The sequence below is a fragment of the Lolium perenne genome, chromosome 1 (genome assembly GCF_019359855.2).
Source record: "Lolium perenne isolate Kyuss_39 chromosome 1, Kyuss_2.0, whole genome shotgun sequence".
Lineage (NCBI taxonomy): Eukaryota > Viridiplantae > Streptophyta > Magnoliopsida > Poales > Poaceae > Lolium > Lolium perenne.
In genome coordinates this window covers 239457978-239484235 of record NC_067244.2, presented here as the reverse complement: position 1 = coordinate 239484235, position 26258 = coordinate 239457978, and the positions used below count along the sequence as shown (strand labels likewise).

The 26258-nt window shown below is 42.8% G+C and overlaps 1 protein-coding gene across 1 annotated transcript; it reads right to left on the bottom strand.

Annotated features, from left to right (window-relative positions):
• Nucleotides 1-612: 612 nt before the first annotated feature.
• On the bottom strand, nt 613-2148 carry LOC127337178 (uncharacterized). The gene has a single exon (XM_051364113.1). It carries the CDS (start codon nt 2146-2148, stop codon nt 613-615), a length of 1536 nt encoding a protein of 511 aa, XP_051220073.1.
• Between the last annotated feature and the right edge of the window lie 24110 nt (nt 2149-26258).

Below are 26258 nucleotides of genomic sequence, written 5' to 3'. Positions count from 1 at the left end.
ATGTGCCTACAGATTTGCAGTTGGCAGATTTCTTTACAAAGACACAGACTCGAGCGCAGCATGACTTCTTACTCTCCAAACTCAGTGTTCTGGATCCACCATGAGTTTGAGGGGAATGTTAGATGTATATATCTGTATATTATAGTTTTCTCATATGTTAGGGGGCTTCCTGCATATTTACACCTGTACATGTACTATATGTTGTGGTAATATAACTTATGGGAGAACTTTCGTCGGTATCTACAGGTCTATGGTTCATTATGTATCTTTGGCTGCCTTCACAAGAGTATAAAATTGTGTTCTGGAAGAAGAAATAAATTGAAGACCTCGAAGATTTGTTACTATCTTTTAGACTTTATTTTGTAATCGTTGGAGTCAGTTCATGTATCTCTACCATGTACTATTTGTTACTATGAATATATGTGGTATTGATTGTCAAAAAAAAAGCATATTGCCCTAACAGCAGGTATATTGGATGGTAACTAAAAATCCACAGTACACTATTGGCCGGTATCGCCAGCTCGTACATACGACTCCCAAAGGCACGTACGTTCTAAATAAACTCACTCCAGCCGTCTCAACACGTGTTGGAGTACAACGCATAATTTGCATTCAACATAGCAACACTTCGATTTGTCCCGTCGAGCAGCCGATCCCATCAAGAACGGTGAGCTTCTCCTCGTCGCTCCACGCGCTCTGCTGGCTCACCACCTCCCAGTCGCAGCAGGGCCCTTTGTCCACGACATGTCCACTCTTGAGCAGAGTGACACGGCGAAGCGCCGTGGATACCTCCACGGCGAACCTCGCAAGGCGCAGCTGCCTCTCCGTCTTCTGGAAACCAACGACAACCAGCTCCTTCAAATGGCGGTGCCGCCAAAAGGCCGAAGGCGACGACGGTATCTCCTGACTCGGTTCGTCTTCGCCATGGGATACATGGACGTAAAGGCTCTCAAGCAAGGGCGCCGCCACGATGAGCAGGCGCGGCCACGAGACGTCCCACGACGAAGGCACGTCCGCGACGAGCAGCCTTCTCAGTGTCGGCATTGCAGAGAAGGGATTCTTATGCACGATCCACATATCTGGCCCAGTAAACCGCAAGACGAGGTCCTTCACACTGAGGGCAGCTTGGAAGACCTCCAAGAGCATGCGAATTAAGCAGTTTGCGAAACTGTCCCCTTCCAGCCGGCAAAGAGAGAAGGCAAGGCTGACGCGCGCAAGGCACGGGGCGGCGGTAGTGGAGCGCACCAGCATGATGGAGTGCAAGCTAGTGAGGTTCTCGAGCTTCGGGAGAGACCGAAGCTCGACCACCATGTGCCGCCCGTCAACCAAAAGCTCCCTGATCTCCGACATGGGCGCGTCCAGTAGCACCCTCTGGGTTCTGCTCGTGAACTGGCACGACACGAGGTGCAGCACCTGCAGCTGCGGGCTTGCGGCGACCACTCCCTCGTATGTAGCCGCCGGCGTGGTAACAGGCAAGTCTCGCAGGACGAGCGTGGTGAGCGCGGTGAATCCGTGGAGCGGCGGGGGCAAGCAGTTTGCAAGCTTCAGGCTTCGCAGGCGGGACTCGCCGGGGTTAACGCTGATGAGGCTGCAAGGGAAGCTGTAGGGCGGCGGTTTCGGTAAAAAGAACGGCCCCGTCCGCGTGGCAACAACCTCTAGATCCCGGACGCCCCAGGAATCGACGGCGTCCACGACAAGGCGGTTGATGCAGGCTGAGGTGTCGTAGGCGAAGACCTCGAGCGATAGCCTCTCAACGCGCCGGTGAGCTCCGCTGGCCAGGAGTCCCTTGACGGAGCGGACCATGGCTCGCATGGCGTGGCGCTCGTATCGCCCGGTGATGGCGTTTAGCCGCCACCTATCGGGCAGGGTCGAGCTGATCTTCGATTCCCTTGCATTGTGGCGGAGCAGGTGGAGGCGATGGTACCGTGGCGGCAACATGTCCGTGACCTTGAGGTCCAGGGCGGGGAGCTCGCGGGGGAGGCGGGCCCAGCGGCTGGAGAGTGCCGCGGCGCCGAGCGCGGTGCGCGTGTCGACGCGGCGCAGAATATCGAGGAGTAGATCGTCCGTGAGGTCACTGAGGCGGTCCTCGTCCCAGTTGTCGCTGGCCGCGCGCTGCCGGCGGCGGCGGATGACATCCTTGCCGACCATCATAACTGTGTCCGGCCGAGCACTCGATCAAGATATTCAGCATCGATTTTTATCTCTTGGAATTCGCCAGAGGAATCCGGTCCGGATACGGGAACCTGACTACAGAATCGTGGACGGATGAACTGGAATCGGGTCGGAACTTGATTTCGTAGGCCCAAGGCCGTGCATCAGTAGGGGCGTAGGGCAAACGTGAGCGCTCGACACATTATCCGGCCCGAAACTGTTGCAGCTGACAGAGATTCATAAGTAATCGGATGTGGCCATTGGCCCAGCCTGTCTTGTGACGTGTGTGGCCTCGACTAAAAGGCCACACTACACTTATAGAAAAAAGATTCGCTCAAAAAAAAACTTATAGAAAGAAGAGAATTGACATTGATAACTAGTTCTACATGAGACTGTTTTGTGAACCTCTGAAAATTCGAATTTAATCGTGTTAAAAAAATCAAAAAAATCAGGATACAGATAATATTGTAATCTACCCGCGTGTAAATTTTCAGAAACGAAGTATGTTGTATTTTGGGCTCCATCTACCCATGCAGGTATCCTCGGGTCCATGTGTATGATGCCGAGGAACATCCATGCCACCCGCCTGATGAGTAGGCATGTATGGACGACAGATCTCCCTTTATTCTCCTAGTTGCATAACTTGAGTAAGGACATCTCCAGCGGTCCGACGCATTTTAATCACTAAAAGTGACTATGTGCGTTCGTTTGGGTTGGACCGCGGACACAAAATTTGCCTTCCGTTCACGAATGTCTGTTTGTCGGGTAGTCCCAGCAGCCCGATGTATTTTAGTTTGCAAACTATTTTTCATTGATAGATAGCAATATTTTACATATGTTTTGGGACATAATTAGATAGTGCAAAATAAGGAAATCTAGCTAGTGGGTTGTATCGACCCTCACATTTTTAGCTGCGAAGAAAGAACACTCACTCACCGAACTAGATAAACTAGAGGGTTTTGTGCGTCCTCACCTTCTTGGCTGCGGTGGAAGAATATCCAGAAACCTACACTAGTGGCTTCCACTCGCACTCGCCATCTTCCTGCAAAGAAAGAACTTCCTAGAACCTATAGCTGGTCCTCGTCGTCAATGTTGACGATGTCTTCGCCAGACTCATTGTCGTGGTAGTTCCAGCGGTAGGATGAATCATCGAACACCCTGACGCTCATGTCGCCATCGCCTTCGTAGAGGAAGTGCAGCATAGATCTAACCTCTAGTTTGTGGTCGCGGGAAAACTTGTCGAAGTCAATTTCAAGGTACATGTGCCCTTACCCGTCGAACAGGACCTCGATGGGCTACAGGCACAAGCCGCGGCTGGTTTCCTGCAGGTTCATGCCGCCCGGCTCCCGGCCAGCGAGAAATTCCGCAAAATTCTCAGGGTGATGTGGACAACAAACTCGAAGTATTTGGCGTGCTTGCAATGCGACTCTGCATGTGAGTGGGAGCGTGCAGGCGGTGTAGATCCAACACGACTGCCCCTGCCCACCACGGCGGCCGAGATATCAGCCCGAGGGACTCGCCATGGAGTGCATGGGGACAAGGTGGATGGCGGTGCTGGGGGGTTTGAACTCTTGTGGGCTAGAGGTGCCACTGCCCTCCTAACCATAAAAGCACAGGTTGGTTCTCAAAAATGAAACTCACTCTCCTCTACCATTATAACGTGGCCACTGATCTCGGTATTTTTTTTTGCACCAACGTAAAACCAGTTGCCGGATGCTCAAGCAAAAAATTCTAGTAGAAGCACAACATTGGAAGCAGGTGCTATAGAAGCCAAAGCCTGAAAAAATAAGAGAGTGAACCATATGCTTGCAGAAACAACTACAAATTCATTTGATAGGTAAATAACAGTCTTGGTTGCCTCAACTCTCGAACAAATGATTGACTGTCTTTGGAAAGAAATTATATCTTCACAAATGATGAACTCAATTGCAATGGCATGCATTGACGACCTCGTTGGGACAGTGAAACTGGTGCATGCATCCTCATTGGCCAGGTCATCGACATCTCCCTAACAATACCTGGCCTTAGCGCATACTCGGGCATCATGTAAGATGGGAGTAAGATGAGAGTGAGGAATAAAGGAAAGACCGACTTCTCTTAAGCGATTAGGTATGCCTGATTAATATCTCCTGCATCATGCAAAATGGCATAGCACACACAAACATAGTTGAAAGCAAAACATGAATGATAAAGACATAGAGATAACTGCGGCAACACGCAACCACTTAGCTGTTATGAATAATGTGGTTTGATCAGCCCAAAAATACTACGAAGGAATGAATGAAACATCTTTATCTCAAAAAAAAAACTATGAAGCTTCGGTATGTTCGTTATGAAAAGTAGTTGTGGCTGAGGATTATCATTTGTTTCGAAAAATAGCAGAAATTAATTCATAATTACTTTACATGCCTCTCGAAATTTTGTTGTTTTCTGCGATTTTGTGCTATCACATGGCCGCACCACGTATGCATTCCTGCAACTCCACTGGTTCCACAACCGCTACTCCTCGGTGCCTCATGTTGTCAATCCGTGACTCCCAATCACACATGTCCAAGGGCATATGATGGCAACAACTCCGTGTGTACCAACTCGTTGGGACTCCAAGTGCAGAGTGTTGTAGAAAGCTTCTTTTTCCCACAAGGATGACTTGAGGATTTATATCAAACTCTCGTGGAATTGGTAAGGGGTTGTTTCTTCTTCTCCTCTTCTAGCAACCTGCAAAGCAAAGTTTTTATCTTGTGTCCCCAACTCCACCATGTGGTTGTCAAGCACAAGGTTTCGTATTAGTAATATAAAATATAAATATAAACAAAATAAATTAAAGCAAGTAAACTAAGCAAGCAAGATAAAGGCAATGAAAGGATGATTGTTTTGGGGTTTTGTGTGTTTGCAGGGAAGAAAGTGATTTTGTATTTTCGAAATAACAAATATAGCTAATTGGGTTGTAAAATTCATCGAAGATATAATATTGGTGGAACTTCAACATGTGTTTGATAAACATTCATATGGGCATCACGTCCTAACATAAAGATGTTGTAACACACTGATACGTCTCCGACGTGTCGATAATTTCTTATGTTCCATACCACATTATTGATGATATCTACATGTTTTATGCATACTTTATGTCATATTTATGCGTTTCCGGAACTAACCTATTGACGAGATGCCGAAGGGCCAGTTGCTGTTTTCTGCTGTTTTTGGTTTCAGAAATCCTAGTAAGGAAATATTCTTGGAATCGGATGAAATCAACGCCCAGCATCTTAGAATCCCCGGGAGCTTCCAGAACACCCGAGAGTCGCCAGAGAGGACTCACAGGGGGCCCACACATGGGGCTGGCGCGGCCCAGGCCCTGGCCGCGCCGCCCTATTGTCTGGTGGCCCCAGACCCCTTCTGACGCCGCCTCTTCGCCTATAAGAAGCCCCTCGACCTAAAACCTCGACACGGAAAAGCCACGGTACGAGAAACCTTCCAGAGCCGCCGCCATCGCGAAGCCAAGATCTGGGGGACAGGAGTCTCTGTTCCGGCACGCCGCCGGGACGGGGAAGTGCCCCCGGAAGGCTTCTCCATCGACACCGCTGCCATCTCCACCGCCATCTTCATCAACGCTGCTGTCTCCCATGAGGAGCGAGTAGTTCTCCATCGAGGCTCGGGGCTGTACCGGTAGCTATGTGGTTAATCTCTCTCCTATGTACTTCAATACAATGATCTCATGAGCTGCCTTACATGATTGAGATTCATATGAGTTTTGTATCACAATTCATCTATGTGCTACTCTAGTGATGTTATTAAAGTAGTCTATTCCTCCTCCATGATATAATGTTGACAGTGTGTGCATCATGAAGTACTTGGTTTATGCTATGATTGTGATCTCTTGTAGATTATGAAGTTAACTATTACTATGATGGTATTGATGTGATCTATTCCTCCTTTCATAGTGTGATAGTCACAGTGTGCATGCTATGTTAGTACTTGGTTTGGTTGTGTTGATCTGTCATGCACTCTAAGGTTATTTAAACATGAATATCGAATATTGTGGAGCTTGTTAACTCCGGCATTGAGGGTTCTTGTAGCCCTACGCAATTAGTGGTGTTCATCATCTAACAAGAGAGTGTAGAGTCTAGCATCTATCTATTTATTCTGTTATGTGATCAATGTTGAGAGTGTCCACTAGTGAAAGTATAATCCCTAGGCCTTGTTTCCTAAATACTGCTATCGCTGCTTGTTTACTGTTCTACTGCATCTGTACTGTCTGCAATATTACCACCATCATCCACACGCCAGTCCTGGACAGCAAAGCACTTTTCTGGCACCGTTACTACTGCTCATACTTATTCATACCACCTGTATTTCACTATCACTTCGCCGAACTAGTGCACCTATTAGGTGTGTTGGGGACACAAGAGACTTCTTGCTTTGTGGTTGCAGGGTTGCTTGAGAGGGATATCTTTGACCTCTTCCTCCCTGAGATCGATAAACCTTGGGTGATCCATTTAAGGGAAACTTGATGCTGTTCTACAAACCTCTGCTCTTGGAGGCCCAACACTGTCTACAAGAATAGAAGCTCCCGTAGACATCAAGCACTTTTCTGGCGCCGTTGCCGGGGAGGAAAGGTAAAAGGCACTCATACTCCGGTTCCAGGTAACAGTACTTTTCTGGTGCCATTGTGTGTGTGTGCTCGAAGGTATTTCCTTTAGATCCCGCAATTGCATCTTTTTGTTTCTTGTTTACACTAGTAAGGCATAATGGACAACAATGAGCTTCTTATTCTATTTCCTGATTTAAGACATGGATGGTTTGATCCGAAAATTAAAAAACCCATGGAACATGTTAGTATGAACGCTTTGAACACTATTGTTGCTAATGCTATGGAAAATTCTAAGCTTGGGGAAGCTGGCTTTGATGAGCATGATCTTTTTAGTCCCCCGGGCATGGAGGAGAAAATTTACTTTGATGATACTTTGCCTCCTATTTATGATGATTATAATTATAATAGTCTTTTAGTACCGCCTGTCATGGAGGATAAATTTGATTATGATTACAATATGCCTCCTATATTTGATGATGAGAATAATAATGATAGCTACTTTGTTGAATTTGCTCCCACTACAACTACTAAAATTGATTATGCTTATGTTGGGAGTAGTAATAATTTTATGCATGAGACTCATGATAAGAATGCTTTATGTGATAGTTATATTGTTGAGTTTGCTCATGTTGCTACTGAAAGTTATTATGAGAGAGGAAAATATGGTTGTAGAAATTTTCATGTTACTAAAATACCTCTCTATATGCTTAAAATCTTGAAGCTGCACTTGTTTTATCTTTCTATGCTTGTTGCATTATGCTTCTTGAATTTGTTTATTTACAAGATTCCTTTTCATAGGAAGCATGTTAGGCTTAAATTTGTTTTGAATTTGCCTCTTGATGCTCTCTTTTTTGCTTCAAAGACTATTTCTTGCGAGTGCATCATTAAAATTGCTGAGCCCATTGATGACCCACAAGTATAGGGGGTGTATCGTAGTATCTTCGATAAGTAAGAATGTCCATCCCAACGAGGAGCAGAAGGTGTTGACAAGCAGTTTCGATGAAGGATTCACTGTAAATGCTCACAGACAAGTATTGAGGGGGTTTTGATGTAACAGTTGAATAAAGTACGAGTAAGTAAAGTGCGAGAGTAACAATTGCAGCGAGTGGCCCAATCCTTTTTAGCACAAAGGACAAGCCGGTTTGTTTACTTATAATGACCAAACGTTCTCGAGGACACACGGGATTTTAGTCTAGTGCTTTCGCTACATACGGCTAAATAATCTTCATTGTTATGATAAGTGTTGTGTGGGTGAACCTATGCTAATGTACCGCCCTTCCTAGGACTAATACATACTTGTGATTATACCCCTTGCAAGCATCCGCAACTACAAGAAAGTAATTAAGAATAAATCTAACCACAGCCTTAAACTCTGAGATCCTGCGATCCCTCCTGCATCGATATACTAACGGGGGTTTAGGTTTCTGTCACTCCGGCAACCCCGCAATTAGCAAACGAATACAAGATGCATTCCCCTAGGCCCATAAATGGTGAAGTGTCATGTAGTCGACGTTCACATGACACCACTAGAAGAATAACACCACAACTTAAATATTATACCATTGAATATTACTCAACCATAGTTCACTACTAACATTTAGACTTCACCCATGTCCTCAAGAACTAAACGAACTACTCACAAGACATCATATGGAACATGATCAGAGGTGATATGATAATGAATAACAATCTGAACATAAACTTGGTTCAATGGTTTCACTCAATAGCATCAATAACAAGTAGAGATCGATACCGGGAGAGTTTCCCCTATCAAACAATCAAGATCAAACCCAAATTGCTACAGCGGTGACGAGGTGCTGCGGAGGAGATGGCGGTGATGATGGTGGAGATGATGATGATGGTGATGGTGATGATGTCCAGCTCGATGACGGTGACGATGGCGTCGATTTCCCCCTCCCGGAGGGAATTTCCCCGGCGGATTCCTGCCCGCCGGAGAGCTCTTTTCTCTCTGGTGTTCTCCGCCCCGCAGAGGCGGCTGTAACTCTTCGTGAGGAACCCTCTGTGGCTTAGGTCTTCGGGACGAAGGGTTTCGCGAAGAAAAGGAGGCGAAAGGGGCTATGGGCCCCCCACACCACATGGCGGCGCGGCCAGGCCATGGGCCGCGCCGCCCTAGGGTGTGGGCCCACCCTGGGTCCTCCTGGCTCCTCCTTCTGGCTTCTTTCGTCATCTTGACAAATAGGATTTTTGGTATAATTTCCTTCCACAGTTGATCTTCCGAAATATTGCGTTCTGACGGTGCTTTTTCCCGCAGAATCCTGGCTCCGGTGCTTGATCCTCCAATAATGATGAAACATGCAAAATAGATGAAATAACATAAGTATTGTGTCCCAATATGAAATATATCAATGAATAACAGCAAATTATGATATAAAATAGTGATGCAAATTGGACGTATCACCCATCTTAATGGCTATAAAGAAAGAACTTCTTGGGAGAAAACCCATGTGTTTATTTTGCTACGGTAATTTTGTTTTATATTTGTGTCTTGGAAGTTGTTACTACTGTAGCAACCTCTCCTTATCTTAGTTTTGTTGCATTGTTGTGCCAAGTAAAGTCTTTGATAGTAAGGTTCATACTAGATTTGGATTACTGCGCAGAAACAGATTTCTTGCTGTCATGAATCTGAGCCTAATTCTCTGTAGGTAACTCAGAAAATTATGCCAATTTACGTGAGTGATCCTCAGATATGTACGCAACTTTCATTCAATTTTAGCATTTTCATTTGAGCAAGTCTGGTGCCTCTTAGAAATTCGTCTTTACGGACTGTTCTGTTTTGACAGATTCTGCCTTTTATTTCGCATTGCCTCTTTTGCTATGTTGGATGGATTTCTTTGTTCCATTAACTTTCAGAAGCTTTGAGCAATGCCCAGAAGTGTTAAGAATGATTGTGTCACCTCTGAACATGTGAGTTTTTGATTATGCACTAACCCTCTAATGAGTTTGTTTCGAGTTTGGTGTGAAGGAAGTTTTCAAGGGTCAAGAGAGGAGGATGATATACTACGATCAAGAAGAGTGAAAGCTCTAAGCTTGGGGATGCCCCCGTGGTTCATACCTGCATATTTCAAGAAGACTCAAGCATCTAAGCTTGGGGATGCCCAAGGCATCCCCTTCTTCATCGACAAATTATCAGGTTCCTTCTATTGAAACTATATTTTTATTCGGTCACATCTTATGTACTTTACTTGGAGCGTCTGTTTGTTTCTATTTTTGTTTTTGTTTGAATAAATGCGTGCTTGTGTGGGAGAGAGACACGCTCCGCTGGTTCGTATGAACACATGTGTTCTTAGCTTTTAATTTTCATGGCGAAGGTTGAAACTGCTTCGTTAATTGTTATATGGTTGGAAACGGAAAATGCTACATGTAGTAATTGGTATGATGTCTTGAATAATTTGATACTTGGCAATTGTTGTGCTCATGATTAATCTCTTGCATCATATACTTTGCACCTATTAATGAAGAAATACATAGAGCTTGCTAAAATTTGGTTTGCATAATTGGTCTCTCTAAAAGTCTAGATAATTTCTAGTATTGGGTTGAACAACAAGGAAGACGGTGTAGAGTCTTATAATGTTTACAATATCTTTTATATAAGTTTTGCTGTACCGCTTCATACTTGTGTTTGTTTCAAATAACCTTGCTAGCCTAAGCCTTGTATTGAGAGGGAATACTTCTCATGCATCCAAATCCTTGAGCCAACCATTATGCCATTTATGTCCACCATACCTACCTACTACATGGTATTTCTCCGCCATTCCAAAGTAAATTGCTTGAGTGCTACCTTTAAAATTTCTATCCTTTGCCTTTGCAATATATAGCTCATGGGACAAATATCCTAAAAACTATTGTGGTATTGAATATGTACTTATGCACTTTATCTCTTATTAAGTTGCTTGTTGTGCGATAACCATGTTCCTGGGGACGCCGTCAACTACTCTTTGTTCAATATCATGTGAGTTGTTATGCATGTCCGTCTTGTCTGAAGTAAGGGAGATTTACCGCTAGAATGGTTAGAGCATGCATACTGTTAGAGAAGAACATTGGGCCGCTAACTAAAGCCATGATCCATGGTGGAAGTTTCAGTTTTGGACAAATATCCTCAATCTCATATGAGAAAATTAATTGTTGTTGAATGCTTAAGCATTAAAGAGGAGTCCATTATCTGTTGTCTATGTTGTCCCGGTATGGATGTCTAAGTTGAGAATAATCAAAAGCGAGAAATCCGATGCGAGCTTTCTCCTTAGACCTTTGTACAGGCGGCATAGAGGTACCCCTTTGTGACACTTGGTTAAAACATGTGCATTGCAATGATAATCCAGGTAATCCGAGCTAACTAGGACAAGGTGCGGGCACTATTAGTATACTATGCATGAGGCTTGCAACTTGTAGGATATAATTTACATAACACATATGCTTTATTACTACCGTTGACAAAATTGTTTCTTGTTTTCAAAATCAAAGCTCTAGCACAAATATAGCAATCGATGCTTCCCTCTGCGAAGGGCCTTTCTTTTACTTTTATGTTGAGTCAGTTCACCTATCTCTCTCCATCTTAAGAAGCAAACACTTGTGTGAACTGTGCATTGATTCCTACATACTTGCATATTGCACTTGTTATATTACTTTACATTGACAACTATCCATGAGATATACATGTTACAAGTTGAAAGCAACCGCTGAAACTTAATCTTCCTTTGTGTTGCTTCAATACCTTTACTTTGAATTATTGGTTTATGAGTTAACTCTTATGCAAGACTTATTGATGCTTGTCTTGAAGTACTATTCATGAAAAGTCTTTGCTATATGATTCATTTGTTTACTCATGTCATTTACCATTGTTTGGATCGCTGCATTCATTACATATGCTTACAATAGTATGATCAAGGTTATGATGGCATGTCACTCCAGAAATTATCTTTGTTATCGTTTACTTGCTCGGGACGAGCCGAAACTAAGCTTGGGGATGCTGATACGTCTCCGACGTATCGATAATTTCTTATGTTCCATGCCACATTATTGATGATATCTACATGTTTTATGCATACTTTATGTCATATTTATGCGTTTTTCGGAACTAACCTATTGACGAGATGCCGAAGGGCCAGTTGCTGTTTTCTGCTGTTTTTGGTTTCAGAAATCCTAGTAAGGAAATATTCTCGGAATCGGACGAAATCAACGCCCAACATCTTAGAATCCCCGGGAGCTTCCAGAACACCCGAGAGTCGCCAGAGAGGACCCACAGGGGGCCCACGCATGGGGCTGGCGCGACCCAGGCCCTGGCCGTGCCGCCCTATTGTCTGGTGGCCCCAGACCCCTTCTGACGCCGCCTCTTCGCCTATAAGAAGCCCCTCGACCTAAAACCTCGACACGGAAAAGCCACGGCACGAGAAACCTTCCAGAGCTGCCGCCATCGCGAAGCCAAGATCTGGGGGACATGAGTCTCTGTTCCGGCACGCCGCCGGGACGGGGAAGTGCCCCCGGAAGGCTTCTCCATCGACACCGCTGCCATCTCCACCGCCATCTTCATCACCGCTGCTGTCTCCCATGAGGAGGGAGTAGTTCTCCATCGAGGCTCGGGGCTGTACCGGTAGCTATGTGGTTAATCTCTCTCCTATGTACTTCAATACAATGATCTCATGAGCTGCCTTACATGATTGAGATTCATATGAGTTTTGTATCACAATTCATCTATGTGCTACTCTAGTGATGTTATTAAAGTAGTCTATTCCTCCTCCATGATATAATGTTGACAGTGTGTGCATCATGAAGTACTTGGTTTATGCTATGATTGTGATCTCTTGTAGATTATGAAGTTAACTATTACTATGATGGTATTGATGTGATCTATTCCTCCTTTCATAGTGTGATGGTCACAGTGTGCATGCTATGTTAGTACTTGGTTTGGTTGTGTTGATCTGTCATGCACTCTAAGGTTATTTAAACATGAATATCGAATATTGTGGAGCTTGTTAACTCCGGCATTGAGGGTTCTTGTAGCCCTACGCAATTAGTGGTGTTCATCATCCAACAAGAGAGTGTAGAGTCTAGCATCTATCTATTTATTCTGTTATGTGATCAATGTTGAGAGTGTCCACTAGTGAAAGTATAATCCCTAGGCCTTGTTTCCTAAATACTGCTATCGCTGCTTGTTTACTGTTCTACTGCATCTGTACTGTCTGCAATATTACCACCATCATCCACACGCCAGTCCTGGACAGCAAAGCACTTTTCTGGCATCGTTACTACTGCTCATACTTATTCATACCACCTGTATTTCACTATCTCTTCGCCGAACTAGTGCACCTATTAGGTGTGTTGGGGACACAAGAGACTTCTTGCTTTATGGTTGCAGGGTTGCTTGAGAGGGATATCTTTGACCTCTTCCTCCCTGAGATCGATAAACCTTGGGTGATCCATTTAAGGGAAACTTGCTGCTATTCTACAAACCTCTGCTCTTGGAGGCCCAACACTGTCTACAAGAATAGAAGCTCCCGTAGACATCACACATCTCTCTTGTACTCCTCAAGAAAGAGAAACTCCAAGCAATCTTCAAGTAAGAATCAAGAGAGTATAGCCTTAAGTAATTTGACATAAGGTTTGAATCACAAATATGCTACCTTGACCAAACAAGATTATCAAGATGTCACAAGGTAATTATAGCACACGAATTCACTTTATCCCTAGTGAGGCAGAAAAATAAAGGTAAAGACCATAGTAGATCTTGAATTTGTTATCACTATTCAATCACTACCATCATGCTACTTCATCTAATACACACTTCTCCCATGCAAGCTCTTGCATACAAGTTGGATCAGAACAAGTACTTAAGAACAGAGTACATGATATGCATCTACTAGTACATCTTACACATAATAGGTTCCAATCTCATATATGAAATCATACAATAAAGATCCACCACATAGAAATTACATATATGACCATAATCATGTTGGGCAGCTTATATGGCACTAGAGATCTATGAAGAACAATAGAGAAATATATCAAGCTACTGCCACAAAACCATAGTAGAGAGGTGGACTACTCGCTCTTCATCATGGTGATGATGGTGAAGACGTTGGAGAAGGTGAGGATCCCACCGGCGGTTGCTTCGGTTGAGTTTTCCCTCCAATCTTCGTTGGTTCTGGCTCTGTCTTGGTGTTTCTGTGTTTTTGTGGCGCTCTCCTCATCAAATACTCAGGGGTCCTTCATATAGAGGTTTTTAGGTCAGGCAGAGTCCGTTGGTGAAAGAATCAAGCAGATCGAACGGCCAAGGAGAGGGAAAGAGCATGGGTGGCACGCCCACCCCAAATGGGCTCTTTTGGCCCTCATGGCCCTTCTTGTGAGGTCCAAGTTCTCTAGTTGCTTCTCTTGATGAAACATTGACATCCCTAGAATCACAGCTCTATCTGACTTGTTTAGGTCCCTGAAAGCTAAAAATACAGAAAACAGGGTTTTCCTGTCCTGCAGGTTATAACCAAAATAAAGGGGATCATTGGCAAATCCCCAAAAATCAATATAAAACATGGATGTAACATCATATATGTTGCAAATATGTGGTAATATGTGTCGACAAACTACAAAGTTCATGCATGTATTTTACATGCATCAACATCCCCAAGCTTAACCTATGCTCTTCCTCGAGCATATAGGTGACAAAACTAACATGGACTTTGGAATTTGTTGCTTTGCTTCTTTTTCATTGTCACACAAAGTTCATAAGGTTCAATCTTTAAAGAATAACAACAAGCAAGTGAGCTATAAAGTGATGTATTTTACACTTTACAAAACATGCCCAATAATAAGTGGTCTTGTGTTCAAACAAACGAAAAATATTACAGACCATTAAGCATACTTAGATGAACATATAGAATTGTTGGAAGATTTCTTTGTTTCTTTTTGGGTATTTTGACTCTTGGATAACAGAAACTAAGCAGGGAACACATGTGATAGCCAAATATATTTGAGAGCATAAAATAAAGTTTTGACATACGTAGTTCATGTCAAAGGTAATCACAAGGATGGGATTCCAAGCATCTTTTGTTAGGAAGATTCATATGGTTTATGTGTTTGACTCCTTAAAAGTTTAGTGTTTCATGCCCTTTGACCATGAGTACCCACAACACATGTTACTAAACTTAGGATCACTTAAGCGGTTTGTTATTGTAAACATATAGCTTCCTCAAGAGCGTAAACTAAGGTACCTTGATAGGAAAAGCCCTTCTTATTTTATTTTTAATTTTTAGCGGGCCTTATCCATACTCCAGAAGACAAGACAACAGAGAAATGAATCACGTTAGCACTTTCTTTTATTTACTATTTACATAACTTTTTTATAAAAAGGCTTCATAAAATGTTCATGATGTAAACTTCCACCATGATGCATAGCATGACTTTGGTTAGCTGCCTAGGCGTCTATTTCATTATATGCATACTCCAGAATCCTTTATTAAGTGTTCCATTTTATTTCACATCGATGAGCATCCATAGCAAAAACAACATGATAACAACTAAGAGTGAAATGTTTGAAATCTTTCTCTAGAATAACATGGTTAAACTAACAAACAACTTATAAAATATCAAGCACATAACTTACATAGGGGTGTCACCCCGCGTCCTACTTTCTCATGAGCTTTGAACTACACAAAAGAGATATTTTGAAGTACTTGGAGGCATAGCACACATATTATAATTGAAGTACCAAGTGCCACATAGATGTAGTTATGGTGGGTGTTTGGTTTGAGGTGTTTGGGTACAAGTCTTAGCTTGTTTGAGTATTTTAGGCTAGCAAAAAGATCTATAAGCATGCCATTGTGTCTATACTGCCAATCATTTCTTATCAAACAAGGATCCTTAGTATTAAACATTAATGTATAAGAGCATAAGGTGGCACTAAATAAGGCACTATAAAATTATCATTCATCAAAGTATTTAGCTAGCAACACTAAGCATGGCTTTGAATTTCAGTTTTTTTTCTTTCATTCCCTTTTCTTTTGATAGCATACAACGTATTCCAATCAAGGCCTTCAATCATGGGATAGTTTGTTTAAGTATCTGTTTCCTAAGAATGCAAAATATCTACCGTGGTGGTATCATTTATTTCCAATCAAAATTAGACATAACACTAAATAAAGAGGCTCCAAGTTTCTATGATCATTATATGTTGCTAAAAAAACAAAGCTTAGAGATTTGCAAACCGAGAGTTTAATAGGTCCAGTGGGGTGCCTTGTACATCCCCAAGCTTATGGTATTCACCATTCTTGGATAGTTATTAGTGTGGAGCTCCTACATTCCTTGTCAAAAAGCTTCATGCCAAAACTTTCTCCCATTTTCATTTCTATGGGGTGACATTAGTGGTACAAGGATATGATATTAGCTTCCATATATATCAAATACAAAAAATCCTCAGTAGTCCAGCAATGATATAGTGTCCTACACGTTCCTAGCATACCAAAAGACTCATGACAAATCATTTTGGGACCCAAAGGAATGACTCAAACACTAGTGGGCAGAATATGTCTAGATTTTCAGCAGCAACAAACTAAATTTAATTTGACCACCTATACATGTTAGGAATTCTTTCCAATTTGTGTGCATATAGAGGATGAAAAGTTGCTACTATAGTGTAATATGAGAGCAATCGGAGTTACAGAAAAAATCATGGAATTTTTCTACTAAAAAGTGTTGTACATGAATTTTACTCCATATATCCTAACAACTTTCTAGCATCCAAAATGGGTTATACTTGGTACTTTATTGGTAACCTAAATAAAATACACTAAAAATGACTCTTTTTTATATCCATATAGCTAGGCTTTAATTAATTGATTCAAGTGATATGGAGATCATGTGGCAGCTTGTACCTTGGTGCTACCTCCTTCTTTATTGGAAAGTGTTCCATACATTTATTATTTAGAAACTTAAGCTTCACATTACCTTCCTTTGAGTCAATGACTGCACCTGTAGTTCTCAAAAAAGGTCTTCCAAAAATTATAGGACTAGAGGTTTTGCTCTCCATGTCCATGATAACAAAGTCAACATGCACAAAAGTCATATTTAACTCAACCATAATATCATTTATTTTTCCTAAAGCATGTTTGGTTGAGTCATCGGCAATCAAAATATCTATTGAACATTTTTCCATGGTTTTGAGTTCTAGTAGATCATATAGTTCTTTTGGTAACTGATACGTCTCTGACGTATCGATAATTTCTTATGTTCCATGCCACATTATTGATGTTATCTACATGTTTTATGCACACTTTATGTCATATTCGTGCATTTTCTGGAACTAACCTATTAACAAGATGCCGAAGTGCCAGTTGCTGTTTTCTGCTGTTTTTTGTTTCAGAAATCCTAGTAAGGAAATATTTTCGGAATTGGACGAAATCAACGCCCAGGGTCCTATGTTGCCACGAAGCTTCCAGAAGACCGAAGAGGAGACGAAGTGGGGCCACGAGGTGGCGACACCATAGGGCGGCGCGGCCCAAGCCCTGGCCGCGCCGACCTAGGGTGTGGGCCCCTCGTGACGCCCCTTGACCTGCCCTTCCGCCTACAAATAGCCTTCGTCGCGAAACCCCCAGTACCGAGAGCCACGATACGGAAAACCTTCCAGAGACGTCGCCGCCGCCAATCCCATCTCGGGGGATTCAGGAGATCGCCTCCGGCACCTTGCCAGAGAGGGGAATCATCTCCCGGAGGACTCTACGCCGCTATGGTCGCCTCCGGAGTGATGAGTGAGTAGTCTACCCTGGACTATGGGTCCATAGCAGTAGCTAGATGGTTGTCTTCTCCTCATTGTGCTTAATTGTCGGGTCTTGTGAGCTGCCGAACATGATCAAGATCATCTATCTGTAATTCTATATGTTGTGTTTGTTAGGATCCGATGAATAGAGAATACCATGTTATGTTGATTATAAATTTATATCTATGTGTTGTTTATGATCTTGCATGCTCTCCGTTACTAGTAGATGCTCTGGCCAAGTAGATGCTTGTAACTCCAAGAGGGAGTATTTATGCTCGATAGTGGGTTCATGTCTCCGTGAATCTGGGGAAGTGACAGAAATCTCTAAGATTATGGATGTGCTGTTGCCACTTGGGATAAAACATTGGTGCTATGTTCGAGGATGTAGTTACTGATTACATTACGCGCAATACTTAATGCAATTGTCTGTTGTTAGCAACTTAATACTGGAGGGGGTTCGGATGATAACCTGAAGGTGGACTTTTTAGGCATAGATGCATGCTGGATAGCGGTCTATGTACTTTGTCGTAATGCCCAATTAAATCTCACTATACTCATCATAATATGTATGTGCATGGTCATGCCCTCTCTATTTGTCAATTGCCCAACTGTAATTTGTTCACCCAACATGCTGTTTATCTTATGGGAGAGACACCTCTAGTGAACTGTGGAACCTGCAATATTGTTCTACTGTTTTTCTGCAAACAATCATCATCCACACTATACATCTAATACTTTGTTATAGCAAGCCGGTGAGATTGACAACCTCGCTGTTTCGTTGGGGCAAAGTACTTGGTTTGTGTTGTGCAGGTTCCACGTTGGCGCCGGAATTCCTGTTGTTGCGCCGCACTACATCTCGCCGCCATCAACCTTCAACGTGCTTCTTGGCTCCTACTGGTTCGATAAACCTTGGTTTCATACTGAGGGAAAACTTGCCGTTGTACGCATCACACCTTCCTCTTGGGGTTCCCAACGGACGCGTGCTGTACGCGTATCAAGCTCTTTTTCTGGCGCCGTTGCCGGGGAGATCAAGACACGCTGCAAGGGGAGTCTCCACATCGCAATCTCTTTACTTTGTTTTTGTCTTGCTTAGTTTTATTTACTACTTTGTTTGCTGCACTAAATCAAAATACAAAAAAATTAGTTGCTAGTTTTACTTTATTTGCTATCTTGTTTGCTATATCAAAAACACAAAAAATTAGTTACTTGCATTTACTTTACTTATTTCATCATGTTTCCTCCTAAGTTTGTTCTTAAAGATGTACCGGTAGGGCGCGGGTCTATAATTGGGAGAAATAATATAGAAGAATTTTTCAACCATGTTAGTATCGTCGATGATTTTGAAGATAGACACTTGGTAGACCTTGCTCCTACTTATGAAATTGCCGCTGCTGCTTTAGTTCGTATGATGGAAACTAAATTTGTTAATCTCAATCCTATAATCCAACACATGTTTCTTACACTAGGTGATATGGAAGAAGGGGAAAAGAAAGATTTTGTTTTAGAAACCCTTCTTAGAGAATTTGGTGGTATAGCAAGAGAGGCTAGAAAGGTCTTTGCTAAATATGATATGCTTGGTTCTTATACCAATTTTGTTAATCTCCTTGAAAAGATGGATATGGATAGAATAAAGTACACTAATAATATTAATGATGGTGGGGAGATTAAAACACCAATACCATGTAAGCTCCTAGCAATGCATGAAGCACTAGAAAATAACTATGATTGGCTTGTTCCTAAAAATTTGTTTGATGAGAGTAGCAAGCCCAAGACTAATGAAAAGGGAGCCTCTGAAACTCACATAGAAAAGATAAAATGCATAGTTGAGAAAACTCCACACCCCGCTGTAGATGCACCATCCTTCGATAATACTTGATACACACTTTCTGCGCCTAGCTGAAAGGCGTTAAAGAAAAGCGCTTATGGGAGACAACCCATGGTTTTTACTACAGTAATTTGTTTTTATTTTGTATCTTGGAAGTTGTTTACTACTGTAGCAACCTCTCCTTATCTTAGTATAGTGTTTTATTGTGCCAAGTAAAGTCGTTGATAGTAAAGTTCATACTAGATTTGGATTACTGCGCAGAAACAGATTTCTTTGCTGTCACGAATCTGGGCAAAATTCTCTGTAGGTAACTCAGAAAATTATGCCAATTTACGTGAGTGATACTCAGATATGTATGCAACTTTCATTCAATTTGAGCATTTTCATTTGAGCAAGTCTGGTGCCTCGATAAAATTCGTCAATACGAACTGTTCTGTTTTGACAGATTCTGCCTTTTATTTCGCATTGCCAGTTTTGTTATGTTCGATAGATATTTCGATTCCATTGACTTTCAGTAGCTTTGTGCAATGTCCAGAAGTGTTAAGAATGATTATGTCACCTCTGAACATGTATATTTTGATTGTGCACTAACCCTCTAATGAGTTGTTCTAAGTTTGGTGTGGAGGAAGTTTTCAAGGATCAAGAATGGGAGATGATACAACATGATCAAGGAGAGTGAAAGCTCTAAGCTTGGGGATGCCCCGGTGGTTCACCCCTGCATATATCAAGAAGAATCAAGCGTCTAAGCTTGGGGATGCCCAAGGCATCCCCTTCTTCATCGACAACATTATCAGGTTCCTCCCCTGAAACTATATTTTTATTCCATCACAGCTTATGTGCTTTTCTTGGAGCGTCGGTTTGTTTTTGTTTTTGTTTTGTTTGAATAAAATGGATCCTAGCATTCACTGTGTGGGAGAGAGACACGCTCCGCTGTAGCATATGGACAAGTATGTCCTTAGGCTTTACCCATAATATTCATGGCAAAGTTTCTTCTTCGTTAAATTGTTATATGGTTGGAATTGGAAAATGATACATGTAGTAATTGCTAAAATGTCTTGGATAATGTGATACTTGGCAATTGTTGTGCTCATGTTTAAGCTCTTGCATCATATACTTTGCACCCATTAATGAAGAAATACATAGAGCATGCTAAAATTTGGTTTGCATATTTGGTCTCTCTAAGGTCTAGATAATTTCTAGTATTGAGTTTGAACAACAAGGAAGACGGTGTAGAGTCTTATAATGTTTACAATGTGTCTTTTATGTGAGTTTTGCTGCACCGCTTCATCCTTGTGTTCGTTTCAAATAACCTTGCTAGCCTAAGCCTTGTATCGAGAGGGAATACTTCTCATGCATCCAAATACTTGAGCCAACCACTATGCCATTTGTGTCCACCATACCTACCTACTACATGGTATTTCTCCGCCATTCCAAAGTAAATTGCTTGAGTGCTACCTTTAAACAATTCAAAATTTATTACCTCTGATTTGTGTCAATGTTTTATAGCTCATGAGGAAGTATGTGGTGTTTATCTTTCAATCTTGTTGGGCAACTTTCACCAATGGACTAGTGGCTTCATCCGCTTATCCAATAATTTTGCAAAAAGAGCTGGCAATGGGATTCCCAGTCCCAAATTAATTAATAAAAATAGACACTCCTCCATGGTATGTGATTGTTGGACGGCACCCGAAGGATTCGGTTAGCCATGGCTTGAGAAAGCAAAGGTGGGGAGGAGTGTCATCATAATAAAACTAAAAATAAAAGGCACTCCTTCATGGTATGAGATTGTTGGCAGGCACCCGAAGGATTCGGTTAGCCATGGTTTGTGAAAGAAAGGTTGGAAGGAGTGCCACACAAAAATAAAATAAAATGGGAGCCGCTCTTTGAAGGTTTGTCTGGCAAGGGGGTTAGAGTGCCCACTACCATTCGTTGACAACAACAAACACCTCTCAAAATTTTACTTTTATGCTCTCTATATGTTTTCAAAATCAAAGCTCTAGCACAAATATAGCAATCGATGCTTTTCCTCTTTGAAGGACCATTCTTTTACTTTTATTGTTGAGTCAGTTCACCTATCTCTCTCCACCTCAAGAAGCAAACACTTGTGTGAACTGTGCATTGATTCCTACATACTTGCATATTACACTTGTTATATTACTCTATGTTGACAATATCCATGAGATATACATGTTGAAAGCAACCGCTGAAACTTCATCTTCCTTTGTGTTGCTTCAATGCTTCTACTATGAATTATTGCTTTATGAGTTAACTCTTATGCAAGACTTATTGATGCTTGTCTTGAAGTACTATTCATGAAAAGTCTTTGCTATATGATTCACTTGTTTACTCATGTCATATACATTGTTTTGATCGCTGCATTCACTACATATGCTTTACAATAGTATGATCAAGGTTATGATGGCATGTCACTCCAGAAATTATCTTTGTTTATCGTTTACCTGCTCGGGACGAGCAGGAACTAAGCTTGGGGATGCTGATACGTCTCTGACGTATCGATAATTTCTTATGTTCCATGCCACATTATTGATGTTATCTACATGTTTTATGCACACTTTATGTCATATTCGTGCATTTTCTGGAACTAACCTATTAACAAGATGCCGAAGTGCCAGTTGCTGTTTTCTGCTGTTTTTGGTTTCAGAAATCCTAGTAAGGAAATATTCTCGGAATTGGACGAAATCAACGCCCAGGGTCCTATTTTGCCACGAAGCTTCCAGAAGACCGAAGAGGAGACGAAGTGGGGCCACGAGGTGGCGACACCATAGGGCGGCACGGCCCAAGCCCTAGCCGCGCCGACCTAGGGTGGGCCCCTCGTGACGCCCCTTGACCTGCCCTTCCGCCTACAAATAGCCTCCGTCGCGAAACCCCCAGTACCGAGAGCCACGATACGGAAAACCTTCCAGAGACGCCGCCGCCGCCAATCCCATCTCGGGGGATTCAGGAGATCGCCTCCGGCACCCTGCCGGAGAGGGGAATCATCTCCCGGAGGACTCTACGCCGCCATGGTCGCCTCCGGAGTGATGAGTGAGTAGTCTACCCCTGGACTATGGGTCCATAGCAGTAGCTAGATGGTTGTTTTCTCCTCATTGTGCTTAATTGTTGGGTCTTGTGAGCTGCCGAACATGATCAAGATCATCTATCTGTAATTCTATATGTTGTGTTTGTTGGGATCCGATGAATAGAGAATACCATGTTATGTTGATTATCAATTTATATCTATGTGTTGTTTATGATCTTGCATGCTCTCCGATACTAGTAGATGCTCTGGCCAAGTAGATGCTTGTAACTCCAAGAGGGAGTATTTATGCTCGATAGTGGGTTCAAGTCTCCGTGAATCTGGGGAAGTGACAGAAATCTCTAAGATTATGGATGTGTTGTTGCCACTAGGGATAAAACATTGGTGCTATGTTCGAGGATGTAGTTACTGATTACATTACGCGCAATACTTAATGCAATTGTCTGTTGTTAGCAACTTAATACTGGAGGGGGTTCGGATGATAACCTGAAGGTGGACTTTTTAGGCATAGATGCATGCTGAATAGCGGTCTATGTACTTTGTCGTAATGCGCAATTAAATCTCACTATACTCATCATAATATGTATGTGCATGGTCATGCCCTCTCTATTTGTCAATTGCCCAACTGTAATTTGTTCACCCAACATGCTGTTTATCTTATGGGAGAGACACCTCTAGTGAACTGTGGACCCCGGTCCAATTCTCTTTACTGAAATACAATCTACTGCAATACTGTTCTACTGTTTTTCTGCAAACAATCATCATCCACACTATACATCTAATCCTTTGTTACAGCAAGCCGGTGAGATTGACAACCTCGCTGTTTCATTGGGGCAAAGTACTTGGTTTGTGTTGTGCAGGTTCCACGTTGGCGCCGGAATCCCTGGTGTTGCGCCGCACTACATCTCGCCGCCATCAAGCTTCAACGTGCTTCTTGGCTCCTACTGGTTCGATAAATCTTGGTTTCATACTGAGGGAAAACTTGCCGCTGTACGCATCACACCTTCCTCTTGGGGTTCCCAACGGACGCGTGCTGTACGCGTATCAGTAACACAGAGACACTAGATCCTAGATCTAGAATAGCATGATATGTATCTATGCTAATATTGATTAATATTTTGGGGAGCCAGACATCCCCAAGTTTGGTGGTATCATGGGTTCATTATAATTTATTTCTATATTTTTTTAATGACATAGTTTGCTATATAGGATCCAAAACCTGCTTGATGAACATTAATGGATGGGTCAGTAGAAAACTTCTCTCGGATATTGATAAGTTCATGCAAGCTGCATTTGTCAAGGTCAAGTAGAGGTTCTTTTGTTTCACTTAGCATTTTAACTTCTTCTATTTGTTTATCATTTGTGATCATCGATGTTTCAAGCATGGTGGTTTGTTTTTCTCTTTCTTCCATCATATTAAGGGTCTCCCAAGACTTGTCTATTACTTCATGCACATATTTAATAGTTTCCTCATGGTCCTTTTGGACTTGGATGAGGTTTTTAAAAGTCATAACTTCTTGTGTTAGAAGGTCCATTTTTTATTTAAAGCATATTGTCTTTCAAACTTAGCTATGAATTCTTTATTTAGTTCTTTTGTGTTGATATAAAAGATCTGATGGTATTTTCTAAATTATTGGAGTTATTATTACCACTAGTGTATTTGTTAGGAACATATGGTAGCCTACCATATGAGTTGTTGTAGTTGTTCCCATATCTATTGTTACGAAAAAAAATCTTATGTAGTTGACATCAACATTTTCATTGATGTTTCCAACTATTTCTTGTAGGGGAACATTATCAGTGTTTTGTTTTGATATGTAGGCAAATATGGCATCTATTTTATTGGATAAAGGATCTACTTCTTCAATGGAGTTCGCTTTCCTAAATGGGTTTGGTGCTCTTTCAGTATGCCATTGACTATGATTTTGTAGCATGTTTTCTAGAATGGTTTTAGCTTCTGTTATCACCAGAATTTGACCGGATCAGAGGTGGGCCGCGATCAAGATTGGGCTTGAAGAATATACATGGAAGAAATACGTGAACCGGCCTTGTATACGAAGTTTGGGCTAGTTTGCCCTTGTATCTGTAAATATAGTAGGATACGTGTCGGTTAGTTAGAGTTTGGCTCGTGCACGGTTGGGATTATTCCCACGTTAGAAAGTCTACGGACTATAAATATGTATCTAGGGTTATCAAGAAAAACAACAATCACGTTCATCACAAACCAATCTTGGCGCATCGCCAACCCCTTGTTTTGAGGGTTTCTTCCGGGTAAGCATCATGCTGCCTAGATCGTATCTTGCGATCTAGGCAGTATACGTTTATTTGTTATCCATGTGTTGCTCGTGCTGAAGCCTTGTTGATGGCGAGCAACGTAGTTATCATAGATGTGTTAGGGTTAGCATTGTTTTCATCGTATCACATGCTTTCGTCCATGCAACCCTTAGACGTCTAGCCGTCCTTACACCTTTCTTAGGTGTAAGGGCGGCACCTTGCTTGATCATTGTTTAGTAGATCTGATCCGTTATGATCGCTCCTTGATTCTTCAAGGATTAGTTTAATATCTGCATAGTTAGGCCTTACAAACGGGTTGAATGATCCAGTAGCACGTAGGGTGTAGTTTGCTAACCCTAGACAAGATGTTCCGGGGATCAACTTAATGTTGGTTTTTAGGCCTTGTCTAGGATCGGTTTATTATCACCGTGCGTGGTTGCCAGGCTCAATCACGCGTAGGATGTTCCGATTATGTGGTGAGAACCCTAAATCATCGTAGGTCGTTTTAGCTACATATTGATCAAGCAGGACCACCATGCAATCGTAAACCCCATACGAGTCATGGGTGGATCGGCTCCTTGAGCCGATTCACGGGACAACCTGAGAGTCGATCGAGGCTCGTATTTAATGTTTACGTGTATGCCATGCAGGAAACTAAGCGAAGCAAATCCATCACCTTCCTGATCAGGTATAGACCAGGTGGCACGCCCTTCCACCAGCATTGGGACGTGCGTACCAGGAGCTTTGCGGGCCGTCGCTCGGAGGGACCAGGGCCAGCCGCAGCCCTAGGTTGTTCCCGGCTCTTCGTGTTGCCAGCCGTTGCTCGCCGGTGGGTTTCGGACGCCAACACATTCTGGCACGCCCGGTGGGACAGTCTTCGACATCAACTGCATCGCCATCTACATCTGAGATGGCGGAAGGTACTCCAGTCACGTACGAGGATCTGCCCGAGGAGCTCAAGAAGATGTATGACGACGTCAAAACTATCCTCGAAGCCGACCTCATCGGCTCTTTCCATAGGACCCGCTCACACGGCATCAGGTGGAGAGGGTTCACACCTGAAGGCGCGCTCGATGGAGTGGACCTGTCCACCCCTTCAGAAGAACGCACCAGGTCCTTGCGTCAGGAGATCAATTTCATGGTAGCTCATTCGCTACACCGCCACTCTGAGAGCTTGGTGAACACTTTGGAGCGTGTCGCCCTTCGGGTGCTCCATGAAATCTTGAGGCATCAGTACTCTCCGTCAGGACCTGCTCTAGGGACTCACCAAGGAGAGCTACCACTCCAGAGCCGACCACCGCTGCCGTTCGCGCTGGCAGCACCAGAGGTGCCGAGTACACCGGCATTCGTTGTCTACAAGATCGGTGGCGATCCTAGCGATTACCAGTTCTTGTATGAGGCGCCTAAGGAAATCCCTCACGGATACACATGCACATACGTGCCAGACAGCAGTAACTGGGCACTCACGAACCAGGCTGCAACTGCAGGGACTTCCGGAACAGCAGGAGGAGCTTCTGGATCAGATCTTGAGAAGCAGACGTGGCTAGCTAAGTATGCCACTCCGACGAACCTCCAGAGCTCAACTCCTGTAGCTAGCTCAGATCTTGAGAAGCAAGCGTGGCTA